General features: G+C 37.7%; 1 protein-coding gene across 1 annotated transcript in view; it reads right to left on the bottom strand.

Annotated features, from left to right (window-relative positions):
* The window catches only part of pdzd2 (PDZ domain containing 2), a 198,192-nt gene that overhangs the window by 92,358 nt on the left and 87,371 nt on the right, over positions 1-18,463 (bottom strand). Inside the window, 2 exon segments of the mRNA XM_079688942.1 lie at positions 15,937-16,085; positions 17,024-17,120. Of these exon segments, the coding sequence (XP_079545068.1) occupies positions 15,937-16,085; positions 17,024-17,120 (246 nt within the window).

Here is an 18,463-nt window from a genome sequence, read left to right as displayed (position 1 = left end):
TGTTGTTTAGTCGAAAAAAACGAACGGGAGGAAATACAGCCCGGCTCTCGATTTTTAATTCTAATTTAATCATCATCTTCACCACGATCATTTATGTTTATGTTCGCCGAATTGACATGAAATCACTGACACATATGAATATACTGTATTCAACTTCTTTAAAACGTTATTAACGTGCCTAAACTCAGTAATTCACTAAAAATATTTATATTTTAATGGAGCCTCGTCGGCAGATCAGGATCCCAAAGCGTAGCGGAGGGATCCTGATCTGCATGACAGGTGCTATTTTCCCCATAAGGAACAAGTCGCTGCAAATTATCCCGCTTATTACATGGCCACATTCTCAACAAAGTAACGACATGACTCCCAGTATTAATTGAAATGCTTTTATGGATTTCGAAAATGTTTTTATCGATTTAAAAATAGTTGTATGTATTGATTTAAATTGACATGCATCCGCTAAGAAAAATAGTCCGTTGTTACCGTTTTTTAAACAGTCTGAATGAAACGGCAGCTCTCAGCTGTGTATTTACACAACTAATGGCCCATCAACCACAGCTCTCTCCCCCCCTCCCCCCCTGATCTTTCTTCTCCAGCAGCTAAATTAACTGTTGGTTACTCTGAGTGACCATAGACTGTATGTGACAAGCTTACAGTTAGTGATGTAACAACACCATAAAAGCTGGTGGGTTGAAAGCAATACGGGAGGTAAAAATAACTAGAATAATTGTGATTTATTTATTGTGGCTTTTATGTTTTTAGGTATAAAATGTTATGTAATTCAGGCTTATAGTTCACCCTTCTCTAAAAGCCTTCAACAATGACAATATTCATAGTAATTTAATAAATCCTTCCAACACACATTGTAAAAAATAGCCTACTGTAAGTTAAGAAATCATTTCAATATGTACATCTTCTGATGTAACAACAATAACATTATAAATAGTAACATAGCTGAACATGGTATTGCACATTTAGCTTTGAGTGTTACTGACCTGAGATGTTTTTATTACATGAATTAAGGTGACTGAGGCTTTTTAACATACAGGGATGCAAACTCATCAGGTATGAAAAAGGTGACAAGGATCCGAGCCCCCGGCTCCCCCACCCCACAGAATGACAGAGGATTTTAGCAGTCAGAACAACTAAAGCAGCAGTGTTAATAATAACAGAAACGCCAAAGAGTCACATCTAATAGAAATATATAAAAGCATTTATTTTAAATTGTGGAGCAGTCAGTTTATAATTTTGGCAGCACTGTTGAGCATTTTGAAAATGTATTTTCATGCCTCTGTGCAAGGCTTAGTCGTTGTATCTTTATAGCCACATGATGTTAAGTAACTAAGTTCATAAACTCAACAAGTACTATACTTGGGCACAATTTTGAGATACTTGTACTTTATTTAAGTATTTCAATGTTTTGCTACTTTGTTCTTCTACCCCACTACAGTTCAGAGGTACATGGTGTACTTCTACTCCACTACATGTATTTAATACCTTTAGTTACTTTACAGATGTGGATGAATGATTTGAAATATAATCAAGTGTTAAATCAGACTTTAGTTCCACCTGGAGCAAATCCACAAGCTACCCTGCAGTATACAAATTCATTCAAACTAGCTGCACCTTTACCAGCTTTGAGAACACTTTCATGATCAATCATTATAAAACATATCATATATATTATTCTGAAATGGACCAATCTGCACAATGACTACTTTTACTGTTGCTACTTTCACTATATTTTGATGAGAATACTTTTCTACTTTTACTTGAGGAACATTTTGAATGCAGGACTTTTACTGTAACAGAGTATTCCTACACTCTGGTACTTCTACTTTTACTCAAGTACAAGATCTGTGTGCTTCTACTTTTACTCAAGTACAAGACCTGAGTGCTTCTACTTTTACTCAAGTACAAGATCTATGTGCTTCTACTTTTACTCAAGTACAAGATCTGAGTACTTCTACTTTTACTCAAGTACAATATATATATACTTATACCACCTCTGTTTATAGCCTATGAAAAAAACTATTAGAAATAGAAGGCTAAAGCTAACGTTAGCAGATAGTGACAATATATGCTAGCTAGCTAGCTCAACGATTCCTTAAATAATATTGCCACAGAAAAACTTTTCAGTTCACATCACGCTCTGCCGCTCCGAGAGGGAGCTCTGCTCTGAACACCTGAACGGCCCGTTCTAACAGCTGTTCACCAGCGGTCCAGTCTGTGCCACAGTGACTCCGGACGCACATTTAATATTAACGGACGCACCCGTAGGTAATGTAGCTGCTGAAGCTAGACCATCATCTCGGAGCAGCAGAGCCTTATTATGCTAGGGTGACCAAACGTCCTCTTTTGCCCGGACATGTCCTCTTTTCACGCCCTGTCCGGGTCGTCCGGGGGGGGTTTATAAATTCATGAAAATGTCCGGGTTTCGCGGACCGTTTGCATGTACTTAAATTGACTGGCGAATTGCACAGAATACTACGGTACTCTTTTGCGTGTGTGACGTAATCCCTGAGTCTGAAGCTTTGTGGGCGGCTCTACAACTACGCTGACACACAAACAGAGGAAGGGGACAGAGCGGACCGCCGCTCACATTCACAATGCCAAAGCGCAAATGTACTTTTACAGATGAATTGCAGAAGAAATTCCAAATGTACCGGCCCGGAAGGAACAAATGGGAGGCGGAGTGCACCGTGTGCAAAGCTTGCACATACGTGTGTGTGTGTCCAATAAAGGTGCAGGCGATCTTAAAGCGCACATGGACACAGACAAACATAGGAAAGCTGTGCAAGGTGAGAGTTTGTCGGCAAAGTTGACAGACTTCTTTGTTAGACCAGGCAAAACAGAGGATGCTGTAAATGCAGCGGAGGGTGCGTTTGCATTTCACACTGTGAAACATCACAACAGCTACAGATCTATGGATTGCACAAGTGCCTTGCTAAAAAAAGCATTTCCAGACTCTGACACTGCCAAAAAATTCAGTAGTGCGCGCACTAAAACTGAAGCCATTGTCAATGATGTTATAGCGCCCCACTCGATCGATGTCGCACATGAAGCACTTAAAGAAATCCAGTACTGTGGTGTTTCTACAGACGGGAGTAACCACGGAGCAGTGAAAATATTCCCAATCATAATCCAGTACTTTGACTGGAAGAGGGGTGGCATGCAAACAAAATTAATCGAGTTTAAAGACACACCAAATGAGACAGCAGAAACCATTGCACAATATCTCATTGAAACATTGGCAAAAAACAATTTGTCTGAAAAATGCATTGCATTTACTGGTGACAATTGCAACACAAACTTTGGAGGAATCCGACGTGATGAAGGGGGAAAGAATGTGTTTGCAAATTTGAAGAGGTTGCTGCTGAAGAACACTCTGATCGGTGTGGGTTGCCCAGCACACATATTGAATAATTGTGTTCATCATGGGGCAGACAAAATAGATATTGACCTTGAGAATATCATGTTCAAAATCTACCAGTTCTTCCACATTTACACTGTGCGCACTGAGAGCCTGAAGGAGTATTGTGATTTTGTTGACATTGAATACAGAAGGATGCTTTCTCACAGCAAGACAAGGTGGCTGTCATTGTTCCCAGGCATTGAGAGGATGATACAGATGTTTCCAGCCTTAAAGACATTCTTTCTGTCTCAGCAAAAACAACCCACAGTGATCAAGAAGTTTTTTGTAAACGAATTCAGTGAAATCTACCTCTGGCACATGCACTCACTCATGTCTGCGTTCCACACCCACATTCAAGACATGGAAAAGGAGAAGAATGGAGGTAAAGAAAATAATGAACAGCATCCACACCATTCTTCTTGAACGCAAGAGCAACAACTTCATGTCCCTTAAAGTTAAGGGACTACTGGCACAAAAGCGTAGTGATGGACTTGGTAAGGAATATGACCAGTTCTGTGCTGATGTGCAAGGCCTGTACAGTACATGTCTGGAGTATCTGGAGAAGTGGATGACTCCCATGGAAGAGTTCTCCACATTCACGTGGATGGATCTGAGTGAGCCACCAGAGTGGAATGATGTGGAGGCCTGCATCAAGTTCCTAGTAGAGAAGGGGGTGGTAATTGGTGATGTCAAGTGTTTTGACCAGGTCACCAATCTGAAGAGATTCACAGAAAGGTGCAACCGTGATGAGGAGTTCAGTGGCCTGCAGGTGCACCAGAGGTGGACCAAATATTTTGAGAAGGCCAAAAGCATTGCATGTTACTCAGAACTACTGAAGATTGCACAGTTTGTCTTTGCACTTTCCTCTCACAATGCAAATGTTGAGAGGGTTTTCTCACTGACCAGTGGACCAAGGAGAGGAACCAGCTGTCTGTTGAGTCACTGAAGGGGATTCTATTTGTGCAATACAATTTGAAAGACATGTCTTGCAAAGACTTTCATGCTTATTTGTTGAGCAACCGAAACCTGCTGGGAAAGATCAGCTCCACAGCTAAATATCGATGGGCAGACAAGGAGGATGAAGAAGAAAAGCAGGATGAAGAAGATTGAAGTATGCAGCTATGCAGAGAGAGAAAGCTATGTAGCCGTGGGAGAGAAACTTTAAACTTTTAATTTTAAATTGGGACCCTAGAAAACAGTTTGAAGCTAGAAATATGTGAAAAGTTGTCGTTTCACTGTGGTTGTTTACAATGACAGGGCCTGGAATTGTGTTTACAAACATTTAAAGTAGGCTTATATTTGGTTCATGGTGCCCCAAATGTGTTTGGTTTGATTTAGGTAATCAAATGTTATGTTAGGTTATGTTCACTAATGGAAATTATGCAAATGTGAAATCCAAAACTGCATAGTGCACTTTTAAAATAATTACATTAGTATCTTTGTGAGGTTACTGTTTTATTGTTTACATTGACAAGATACAAAGAGATTATTTGTTAAAGCTGGATTTTCGATTTTCTACTATTTCATATATTTTGTTATTTATTTTTGTCTAGTAAGACTTGAAAAGAGAGCTATTATTTTGTTAAAGATTGATGTTTAAGTTATTCTTGTGCATTTGAGATTTGTCAGAGATAATTTTAGGTATAATAAAGCATGTTGATTGTTGAGTAACCTTGGTTTGGTGTGTCTTTGGTTATAGAGAGATATTATTGTGTTATATACAGTAAAATAATATAAATAATAATTGTATATCCATACAGAGGAGGCATACTTTAAAACAATAAGGCATCTTTGAGTAAACGTTGAGTATCATTAAGTATCTCGAGGCTGGGGGCAGCATGTCCTCCTTTTTGGAAATCAAAATATGGTCACCCTATATTATGCATCCACCATGAGCAGAGCCGACAGGCAGGAAGACTCGAGCACACAGCTCGCACTTCATTATAATATATAAAAAAGAACACCATGCGTGTCATGATGGCACATAACAGCTCACAGCCGCAGATTACTCCGGGTCCCAGACCCCCCCATACCACAAACATATTTTTATTGCAGATCTACATGAATCACACAAACGACCTATTTTGGATTCAAAACGGCTAATTTTGCCGAAAAGTGACAAGTTTTTATCACTGAACATAGACAGAGCACAACTGAAACATAACATCTGAAACGATGTAACAACATAATACACTTGTGGGGATGCTTGGGATGTGAGGAGTGAGGGACACGGCTTAGAACGGGCGTGTCGCCTGGCAGGACAGGAGAGTGTGTGCACCAGTCTGCCTTGATCTATGAATTCATGTCCGTGACACTCACTGCTGCCCACAGCTGTTTTATAGAAGGAAATTCCTTCACTTCATGAAAGTGTTTTAACCACACAAACCTCTACACACACATGACGGTTGTTATTTTCCCCATAAGGAACAAGTCGCTGCAAATTATCCCGCTTATTACACGGCCACATTCTCAACAAAGTAACGACATGACTCCCAATATTAATTTAAATGCTTTTATGGATTTAGAAAAGGTTTTTATGGATTTTAAAAATAGTTGTATTGATTTAAAAAATAGTTGTATGTATTGATTTAAATTGACATGCATCCGCTAAGAAAAATATTCCGTTGTTACCGTTTTTTAAACAGTCTGAATGAAACGGCAGCTCTCAGCTGTGTATTTACACAACTAATGGCCCATCAACCACAGCTCTCTCCCCCCCTCCCCCCTTGATCTTTCTTCTCCAGCAGCTAAATTAACAGTAGGTTACTCTGAGTGACAAGCTTACAATTAGACACAACACTGTCATTGCAAGTGACCCTCAGTTAGTTGACTTTTATGTTCAACTGCTAAATTCGTTACTGATAAAAAAGGGCTTCTACTGTACCTAATTACCTTAACACTAGAACCGCCAGAGGTTTTTGTATAGGCCTACCTAAACCCGTCAAATCTCGCAATTAGAATGCAATTTTTAACAACATAGGGTGCTACATAACACACTTTCAGGAAAAGTCACAGACTGGGAGACTTTAATATTTTATTGAAAAAAAGTTACATTGCACACACACAACACACATCACACAAATTGACCCGATTGGCGGTTCTAGTGTTAAATAAACTCACTAATTAATGAAACTAGTTCAATACGCATTATTCTTATTCTTATCATTCTTTATGAGCGCAGAAATAGTCTTAAAATCAGATCTGTTTTTTAAATGAAATCTGACAGCAGGCAGTTAGCTCTGATCACCTATGATAAATGTGCCACACCTAATCTGGCCATTCAGCCACAGAGCTCCCTCTATAAAAATCAAACTGTAGACGGTGTGAAAGCACCTATTGTTTTAAATAATGGTCGGAATGTGACCTGTGAGCCTTCTGAATTACCGTGGGACAGCACATTCTAAACTAAAATGTTCAATCAATAAAGTAACATCTTATCTTATCTTAATAATATCTTCATATTAATAATAATAATAAATCATACAGTATGTGTCCGAAAGGGAGCAGGAGGAAGCAAACACAAAAATATACAAAAAATATACTGCATATTAAAGCAAACGATTGTAAAGGTAAAAGTATGAGCATAACAAATAAAGAAGTGTAATGTAAACATTTACATTATAATTATGATTATTTAATATATAAAGACTATATATTATTGAATTACAAGATTAGATATACTTTAGTTGATCTAAAATATTGATGTGTTCGAATGCTCTTCAAAACACAACTGAAAGTCCATGAAACTTGTCTTTCTGTATTTGTGAATGAAGCGCCATCTCCTGGTTAAAACCTGAAATTGAAAATCTGGCAACGCCCTCTTGGAAAATAGTGGGAGGGCTTAACATTCCTCTATACTGGTCTTTGGCAGGTCGTAGGCAGGAAGCTGTAAGCTGGAGTCTGAAATTCAGTGCTACATCTGTATGTACAAATAATGTGGTGTAGATTTTTTAATCAAATCTTTTTTTTTGTGTGTGTCTCAGTTCAGGAAAATTTGAACCAAATAAGAATTGGAATATTAGAGAGGATTAACTCTTTTGGTGGAACCCCATATGATTCATTCCCTGTGGAAAGTGGGTATATATGTATTTAAAACTGTATGTGTTTGTATCTAGCTTATTTTTAAAATCAAATCTTTTTTGTTGTTGTTGCTGATGTGTAAAATATCCAAAATAACGTTTTATATACTTACTCTCTTGTTAAAAGGTGATGAAGTTTGCAGCGTAAGCCAGCCATCAGTGTACCAAAACCTCCCCTCTATGGAGTTTACATACAGCCTACCTTCTGCGACAAGTGCTGATCTAAGTTTGATCTTCAGTGATCCTCTCACACACCATCCCTCAGAGAGCCAGACAGACTCGTCCCCCTGTAACGCCCCCTTCAACAGGTCTGATGCTAACCCCCCAACACAACTAAGGAACTTGTTTTATTTTAATGGCCTAAGCAGATTATGGCATTTTTCTCTTGCCAAGATACTTTTAGACACACTTTGAGGTATGCAAAACCTTAAAACTAGAAAAGGAAGTACATTGTCTTATTAGATTTTTTCTTAAAGAATGTTTATTGTAAAATGTTTATTTATATAGCACCTTTCAACGCAAGGCAGTTCAAAGTGCTTTACAAACATGAAAGACATTAAGAAAATGGCATTTAAAAACAGTCATTAAAAAGCAAAGATAATAAAATAAGCATTAAAAGACAAAATACATGAAAAAAAGTTACAGTGCAGTGTAAGATATAAATAGTTCAATTAATAGCAGCGGCAAAAAAAAAAGTCTTCAGCCTGGATTTAAAAGTAGTAAGAGTTGCAGCGGACCTGCAGGTTTCCAGATATTTGTAGCATAATAACTGAACGCTGCTTTTCCATGTTTAGTTCTGACTGGGGACAGATAGCAGACCAGTCCCTGAAGACCTGACAGATCTGGATGGTTCATACTGGAGCAGTAGGATAGACATTTATTTTGGGCCTAAACCATTCAAAGCTTTATAAACCAGCAGCAGTATTTTTAAATCAATTCTTTAAGGTAACGGAGTAAACCACCGGTTGTTATTTACTGACATTAGGCAGATTTTTTGGCTTTTTTTTTTCTCTCTTTTCTTGTGTTACTAAGATACTTTTAGATACACTTTGATGTATGCAGCACTTAACAACTGGTAGAATATGAAGTACTTTAGAAGGAATCGGTTTCTTTTTAATGTCCAAGGCAGATTTTGGCTTTTTTCTCTTGCCAAGATACTTTTAGACACACTTTGAGGTATGCAAAACCTTAAAACTAGAAAATGAAGTACATTGTCTGATTAGATTTTTTCTTAAAGACTGTTTCTCTAAAAGGCAAGTTTGTGATTTTAACACTTTTTACTGACACGGGGCAGATTTGTGTGTAATTCTCTCACAAAGGAACTGTAAGATACACTTTTTATGTATGCAAAACCTTAAACATCTTTGAAAATAAAATACTTTAGTCTGAATACATTTTCTTTAAAGGCACTTTTTGATTTTAACGCTATTTCAGTGGATCAATCCAGTTTTGTTAACATCAATGCTTTTTTCTCTTTTTCTTGTGTTACTAAGATACTTTTAGACACACTTTGATGTATGCAACACTTAAAAACTGACCTCTTGCTGCCTGGTTGGAAATGATAGATGAATATGAAGTACTTTGTAAGGAATTTGTTTTCTTTTTAATGGCCGTTTTTTTTTAAACACTTGTTCAGTTAAACAATGTTTTTTTTTTCTGATAACCTTACATATTTGAGTTAGTTTCTGCTACCAAGATACTTTTAGATACACTTTGATGTACGCAACACTTAAAAAAAGGGTATAATATGAAGTACTTTGTAAGGAATGGGGTTTTCTTTAATGGGTTCAAAAACTTTAGAACTGGGTAAAATATTCATTAATTTGTAATGAATTGAGTTTCTTTTTTTTTTCTTTTTTTTTTAAACATACACAATGACTTTTCCATTTTTTCTGACAAACTATACTTTTGACTTATTCCGTAAAATCATGACAAACTATTACTTATTCTAAAATTTGACCTCTTGCTGCCTGGTTGGAAATGATAGATGAAAAAGCTACAAAGCTTAAAGAACTTTTTTTAAAACTCCCAATTCTACAGATGACTCCCCCCATTCAACGCAATAAGTCCCTCCCTCCACTCAGCAAATCATCTAAAACTAAGGACCCCCACTAAGACGACCGTTGAAAACTAGCCATGGATCTGAGAAAAACCAAGTCTCCCCCCGCGAGTTGGAGCCAGGAACAAACTCCTGGACTACCATCATCACCACCATTCTGGACACCCGAATCTTGTAGTACTACTGCTGCTTATTTTGCTCCTTGGGCCAAGACGTCTGTGTTTATGGAGACAGTGAAATAGTTTGTTATGATTTTACGGAATAAGTCAAAAGTATAGTTTGTCAGAAAAAAAAGAAGAAAATATGGAAAAAATATGGAAAAGTCCTAATGTTCATTATGTTGAAAAAAAAAAAAGAAAAAAAAAGAAACTCAATTCATTACAAATTAATGAATATTTTACCCAGTTCTAAAGTTTTTGAACCCATTAAAGAAAACTCCATTCCTTACAAAGTACTTCATATTATACCCTTTTGTTAAGTGTTGCGTACATCAAAGTGTATCTAAAAGTATCTAAGCAGAAACTAACTAAAATATGTAAGGTTATCAGAAAAAAACCCATTGTTTAACTGAACAAGTGTTTAAAAAAAAACGGCCATTAAAAAGAAAACAAATTCCTTATAAGGTACTTCATATTCTACCAGTTTTTAAGTGTTGCATACATCAAAGTGTGTCTAAAAGTATCTTAGTAACACAAGAAAAAGAGAAAAAAGCATTGATGTTAACAAAACTGGATTGATCCACTGAAATAGCGTTAAAATCTAAAATTGCCTTGAAAGAAAATGTATTCAGACTAAAGTATTTTATTTTCTAAAATGTATCTTACAGTTCCTTTGTGAGAGAACTACACACAAATATGCCCCGTGTCAGTAAAAAGTTTTAAAATCACAAACTTGCCTTTTAGAGAAACAGTCTTCAAGAAAAAATCTAATCAGACAATGTACTTCATTTTCTAGTTTTAAGGTTTTGCATGCCTCAAAGTATGTCTAAAAGTATCTTGGCAAGAGAAAAAAGCCAAAATCTGCCTATGCCACTATAAAGAAACCGAATTCCTTCTAAAGTACTTCATATTCTACCAGTTGTTAAGTGCTGCATACATCAAAGTGTATCTAAAAGTATCTTAGTAACACAAGAAAAGAGAAGGAAAAAAAAGCCAAAAAATCTGCCTAATGTCAGTAAATAACAACCGGTGGTTTACTCCGTTACCTTAAAGAATTGATTTAAAAATACTGCTGCTGGTTTATAAAGCTTTGAATGGTTTAGGCCCAAAATAAAATGTCTAACCTACTGCTACAGTATGAACCATCCAGATCTGTCAGGTCTTCAGGGACTGGTCTGCTTTCTGTCCCCAGTCAGAACTAAACATGGAAAAGCAGCGTTCAGTTATTATGCTACAAATATCTGGAAACCTGCAGGTCTGCTGCAACTCTTACTACTTTTAAATCCAGGCTGAAAACTTTTCTTTTTGCCGCTGCTGCTTTTAATTTAACTATTTACATCTTACACTGCACTGTAACTTTTATTCATGTATTTTGTCTTTTAATGCTTATTTTTATTATCTTTGCTTTTTAATGACTGTTTTTAAATGCCATTTTCTTAATGTCTTTCATGTTTGTAAAGCACTTTGAATTGCCTTGCGTTGAAAGGTGCTATATAAATAAACATTTTACAATAAACATTCTTTAAGAAAAAATCTAATAAGACAATGTACTTCATTTTCTAGTTTTAAGGTTTTGCATACCTCAAAGTGTGTCTAAAAGTATCTTGGCAAGAGAAAAATGCCATAATCTGCTTAGGCCATTAAAAAGAAACAAGTTCCTTAGTTGTGTTGGGGGGTTAGCATCAGACCTGTTGAAGGGGGCGTTACAGGGGGACGAGTCTGTCTGGCTCTCTGAGGGATGGTGTGTGAGAGGATCACTGAAGATCAAACTTAGATCAGCACTTGTCGCAGAAGGTAGGCTGTATGTAAACTCCATAGAGGGGAGGTTTTGGTACACTGATGGCTGGCTTACGCTGCAAACTTCATCACCTTTTAACAAGAGAGTAAGTATATAAAACGTTATTTTGGATATTTTACACATCAGCAACAACAACAAAAAAGATTTGATTTTAAAAATAAGCTAGATACAAACACATACAGTTTTAAATACATATATACCCACTTTCCACAGGGAATGAATCATATGGGGTTCCACCAAAATAGTTAATCCTCTCTAATATTCCAATTCGTATTTGGTTCAAACTTTCCTGAACTGAGACACACACAAAAAAAAGATTTGATTAAAAAATCGACATCACATTATTTGTACATAGGCTTATAACACACCGGTGTGAAATCACACCTGCCTGTTATAACACCTCAACCCTCACATCAAAGGAAAAACATCAAAGGCTAATTAGATTAGACAACAAAGGGCTGTGAGGGGACAGGGGCCAGACAGTCTCACGCACAACTTCAAAGAGACTGCCTTAATCAGCATATAGATTAACATCAGAGGCTTATAACACACCGGTGTGAAATCACACCTACCTGTTATAACACCTCAACCCTCACATCAAAGGATTAGACAACAAAAGGCTCTACGCAGGGGTGGCATTTCACACCTACGTGTGATGACACCTCACTCCTCACATCAAAGGATCTCACACCTACGTGTGATATCACACCTAGGTGTGACATCTATCTCGAACAAAGGGAGGCGGGACTTAGCTCATTAGCACAATTGGGGGCGGGCCCACCCGTCACTTTGTATGCATACTAATGAGACGAAAGGGGTATCATTGTTACTACTGCTAACACTTTCATTTTTGCAATGTTGGCAGCAATGTTACCTTTAATTCCATTAGCTCCTTTTTACTCCTCAATTCCTGCTCCTGTGCTTCCAGGACATGTTTGTCCTTAAGGAGCTTTTGGAGTACTTTCATGGCTGCCACTTCAGCTTTTATGTGTGCAGATGCGGTGCTGGAAACTCTTGATCTTGAGCATTGCCTGCTTTTTCTGCTACCAATGTTTGATATGCTGTCACCAGGTTGTATATCATCTTGTGTGCATGATGTAGCCTTCATGTTTGACGGGGGAAAGAGAACGTCCTCCTGAGCCTCAGTGTGTTCGAATTGCTCCTTTATATTGGCGGGTGCCTTGTCTGGTAGAATGAGAGGAATATCTGTGTTTGCAGCGATTGGTTCATTGACAGTCACATGACCTGTTTGCAGAAAGGGCCTGCTCCCAGTTCCCAAGAGCCATTGTTGTGCATCTTATTTTGTATTTCCAGGTCGTCTTCGGAAAGCAACATAAATTATAATAACTGATTCATGTGCTGTTTTTGCATTTTCATATTGATGCATTAATTTGTCCAGTTTGAGTTTAACATCCTTTGCATTTTCATCATTTTTCATTAGATGTTTGATTTCCTGTGTGCGTCCTTTAATCTTCTGCACGTTCGACTGACATTCTTTTTGTAGTTGTTCGATTTTGCATGCCAAAGCTTTACTACTAAGCTTGACAGCCCTTTTTTCCATTCCATTGTTTGTGTCACTCATATTTGATGCAATATGTGTGGTGCCTTAGCATTTCAAGTAACACGACAGTGTTCACTGGTATGAAACTTAAACCAGCAGGGCCCGGCCGCCACAGCAAAACAAACAATTTGAAAACTTCCGCCGCTCATGGCATAATAAGTACACACAACCGCCGCTCACAGCACAACACACATACCTGCCAACCCTACCGATTTGGGAGGTAGTCTACCGCTTTTGACATGTTTCTACCGCCTACCGACTTAGCAGGCTTTCCCTACCAATTTTTAATCTTCCCAAACTATAACAAATACAAATGACACTCCATAGACACTTGACTCGACTTTTTGGCGGACACCGTTTACAGCGTGTCTGTGATCGCATCATACAAACAGTCCTCTGTGTTTCTGAAAGAGAAACAACGTGCAGACCGGGGGTAACGCTGCCTTTCCTCTGCACCCCCGGGGCTGATGGGTAATCACTCCCAAATTAGTTTAAGGGAACAGAGACGAGGCATTTGAGTCCTGCAGGGTTTCCCCGTTAATATCAGTGTCTCGAAAACACATGTTGGCAACTGAAAGACATCCAGTGTTTGGTATTTTCCGGAAGCATCCTACAGTGTCTCAACTGAAAGAGGACCACAAACACACACAAAATATAATACAATTTTGAGATTTGGGGATATTTATCTCCCATTCTTTCACTTTTTCTGACATTTTCAACACCAAACATGTCGTTAATGTCTCTGTTTAGTGAACTACAGCAATCTGAAAGCCTGTACATTATTTTTATCACACTTTATCAGAAGAAACATGCAGGAAATGACTTTTTTAATGCAGTATTTTCTGATATATGGCGCAACCCAAATACTGTATATATCGCTCTGTGCAAACCTTTGACTCTAATATGTCATCAACATGAAACAAGAATATGAACCTGGCTTTATCCAATGTTCACACAAGAGTTCTACATCCTGACACATCCTTCATCTACTGTCTCAACTGAAAGAGGAACAGAAACACATTACAAATATAATCAAATGTGGAGACTTTGGGATATTTATCTCCCATGCTTTTACTTTTCTGGCATTTTACAGACCAGACATGTCGTTGATGTCACTGTTTACCAAACTACCACTTTTTCTGAAAAATTTATAAAATGATGCAATATACTGTATGTTAAATACATGGTTTATACATGTAATTACTGGGGTTCCATTTCTTCTGATTACCTAATTTGGGGCGTGCACATTTGACGCGCGCAAACCTACCTCTTTTGGATTTGAAAAGGTTGGCATGTATGCAACACATAACAAAACTTCCGCCGCTCACGGCATAATAAACACACAACAAAAGTCAAAGTCCCAAATGGACAAATGAACACGCTTCCCAAACTGTGTCCAGCAAAAATACACAAGAAAGGAAATAATCGCGCCTACCGCGTTTAACTTGTTGTGCGCTGCAGTCAATGAGTGTCCATCAGTGAGTCATCGTGGCTACTCCAATCCATATCGATTAGGGACAAACGGTCCGAAGGTTCCAAAGGTACAAAATGTTAAGTCCGTTATCCGAAGCGTCCGAGCGATCCGTAAGCTTAGGAAGCCGGCCGGTCCGTCCAGTTCGGACTCTGATGGGAATCACCGTTTTTTCTGTTGACTTAATGTGGCGGCTCAATCCCCAGTTACATTTGAGTCGCCGAGAAGCTAAACTTGGCTATAAACTGTGACGCGTTTTCGAAAAGAAAGTCCATATTGAAGCAACAGGCTATAGTTTTAAGGATATTTAATAAAAAAAATCAAAACATAGTAACTATGGACAAAACGGTCAACAGAAAAAATGACAGCACAAGCTGTCATTCTGTCATGTGCACTCGACATCAAACAGGTGACTTATATAACCAAACCACAACCATGGGACAATTACCGGAAGTGCTCAACAAACAAATAAAGGTGACGTAAACGAATAATAATACAAATAATGAACTTGAGCTAAGTAGCGTTATGGCACCTACAATGTACTTCATCTACTATAAGTAGTTCGTTTGAATATAATAATGATGTTGTTTGTTGTTTGTGGAAGCGCGTCATTTATTGAAAAATGAATCTGAACTTTTCGATCTGTTACGATTATAAACTGAAGAAATATAAACTCAGTTAATGAGCCCCATTAACTGAGTTTTAAACATCAGCATATATTACCGGTCATAGTCCGGTAATTACCTGCTAACGGAGACCCAGCTACACAATTATTATTATTGAAACCGGTAAGTTTCGAATTTATCCGGTAAAATTAATTATTTCCGGAGACTTGACCGGCAAAAAAAATCCTGATTGGAAACCCTGATTCACAAGTGGGGTTTTACTGACGGGCTTATATGTCGTCCAACAAATCATAAAAATCTCTTCAGTTTGTGTTAATCACATACCTTCATTCAGGTTTACCACATACATTTTCAAAAAGCCATTCACTTCGAGACAAGGATCCGGGAATGGTAAACGCTAAATCATTTCTGGGTTTTATGAGTCATTCCTGCATTGCTCTTTACCGGCTGGTGATATTTTTTGTGCGTTGTCATATTTTATTATTACCATCTGTTTTTTTCATTTGTTAAAATACTGGATGACTTTGTGTCATGCTGCCTTATATTCTCAGTTCTTTGGACGTAAGGGAAAAACAAATCAAAAATGTTATTCCTGAGTTTGGTTTTAGTAGCTATACAGTTCCTGGAACAATTTGTAAAGTTCCAAACCCAACTAACTTTTGTTCTTTGTTGTGTCATGATAAATAATACAACTAAGGGCACATTGTAAGCTTCGTGTACACATTAGCACCATGAGCTGTATGAAGAGCGAGCTGGTGCGTTCACTGACTTGTCTCACTCCAGCACCATCTAGTTGTTGAGGTAAGGAGTGTTTCCGTCGTCCAGGTGGAGGCTTCTCCACCACCTCACAGCTGCTCACCCCGTTCTCCACCAGCAGCTCGTCATCCTCCCCCACCGACTCCAGACGAGAGCCCCCCCCTGAGCCGCAAACACAATCATTTCAGTCCTCTGCACAGAAGTAGCCATGGTACGGTACAAAATACCAATACAGACTCTGGCTAGATTTGACAAGTATGTTCTTGAGATGAAAATTAGAATACATTTTTTTATTTTAACCTGTGGACTGTTATTTTACGTGTTCTAGTTTTAACTGTATTTCAGTCTTATCTATGCGATTGAACTTAATCCGAATCAGAATCCCTTTATTAGTCCCACAGCAGTGACATTTATAGTTTGACAGCAGAAAGCGGCATAGCAGGTTGAAAAGAAGGCATGCAATGATAAAGAATATGCACTTTTATTAAATGATATTCTATGGACAATCTTGCACCAAAGGTATTGATATTGAAGTGACTGTTATTTTGTATATCTCGATTGTTGTGTTTTTTTATCTTAATGTGTGCATATGTGTAAATGTGTCTGTTGAGTGTGTGTATATACAGTAGGATATACATATTTTAATACATATCTGTATATTGTATCATTTTATTTTTGCATTTGGGATTGTTGGAAACGTCATTTTGATCTCTCTGTCTGTACACACAAACTGAAAGACTGACATTAAAGTTGACTTTGATATAGAGAAGAAAAGCACACATTAGTAATACTTGAATAAAATAAAGACAAAAAAAGTACACATCCATGGCTAAAAATGAGGTTACATATTAGGTGTTGAGACATTATGAACATGTTGGGACATTTAAAACCGTGTTTGTTTTTCACACAATGGTGATTATTGCACGGTATTGCAAGAAAAGTGTCTGTGTTGCACATTGCAGGTTTATTGCACACAAACACATCCATACATGCTATACAGTATACTGTATGTATGAATATTTGTACCAAATTAGATGCAATCTTTCCATTCCAGAAGCACTTTGGTGTTAGTGTAAATCTTTTTTCTGAGAGGTACTGACCCTGGGCTCGAATGCAGATCTTGGTGGTTGTGGGGCTCCAGCAGGACCCTCTGGGGGCCTCTGTCTCACTTTGTCCTTCTACCTTCTCCATGTTAGTCTGTAAGCAGAGAACACACACAGGTATCAGTTCGTCTCTTCTTTAAAGTGTCTGATATCTGTACATCCACAATTAACCTACAGAGCAATACTAATATATATATTTGTCTGTTGACAAACTGTTTACATAAATACAACTGTTTGGTTTGACATCACAATACTTCCATTGTGCACACACATAATATTAGGCGTGACCCCAAATAGCCGACTGCTCTATCTGAGGAGCCTATTCCATAACCAAACAGTCTGAGTTTCATGGAAATGTGGTTATGAAACAAAGGATCTCTCGGGCAGTATGAGGCTGATGACAGTCTAAAGATAATGGTTTGGTTTCTCCTATTTATCATGATATATTGTCTATATACTGTATATCGGAATAAATGTTATCCTATTTATAATGATGTTAATACAAATGTAAAAAGAATGCATGTGCTTTTAGTTAATGGCCTTAGTGTGCATGACAAATGCATCATGTTAACTCATTTAAACTACCCAAGTTTGAAGAGATCAACATCAAAGTATAGATTTATCAATTAGAGCAGTGGTTCCCAACCTTTTTTCCCAAGAGCCCCCCCAAATGACTCCTGTTGGAGTCCTGTTGGAGTCCCCCCCCCCCCACACACACACACACGCAACAGCGGTAATTAAAGTTTAAAAGTCTCAAAAATGCTACAACTACTGTCACAAACTGGATGAATGTGAAGTATTTTGTTAAAGGAGGATGAAAGCGTAATTAAGGAGCACTATTGGAGTGACTTTGATGGTTATTGGACTCAGGATTCATTCATTTGGATTCCCGCTGTATGAAGGAATTAAAGGACTGCAGGTCTCCCTTGAAAAAGAGATCTATGATCTCAATGGGACCAATCTGGATAAATAAAGGTTACAAACAAACAAGGACGGCGCGGAAGTGGAAACAATTCACAAAGGGATTAAACTGTTTAATGTTCAAAGTAAGTAAGCCGGATTCAAAAGTCGTAAATAATCTACAAAATGGAGGATCCGATCTGATCGGAGCAACTGGGATAAATAATCTAACTGAAACCGGCATGGACAATGACTATGTTTTAAAAATGCGCTTATCCAGAAAAGCCTGGTTTGGACACTTTACGGGCAGAAGAAACATTTCTATTAAAGAAAGAATTATACATTTCTGTCTTTTTATGCCTTTATTAGCTACTAACTTGAATTATTATTCAAATTAATTAATCAATTATTTTTTATATTTTATTGTAATGTGGAGACAAGGCTTTTAGTGACAATCATGTATTGCTTTACAAAAAAAAAAAAAAAAGTATAAATATGATATATAGCCTCAAATCATCTGAGGCCTGGCTCACTCAC

Source organism: Notothenia rossii, assembly GCF_949606895.1.
Source record: "Notothenia rossii genome assembly, chromosome: 6".
NCBI lineage: Eukaryota > Metazoa > Chordata > Actinopteri > Perciformes > Nototheniidae > Notothenia > Notothenia rossii.
This window is presented reverse-complemented; position numbering and strand designations above follow the sequence as displayed.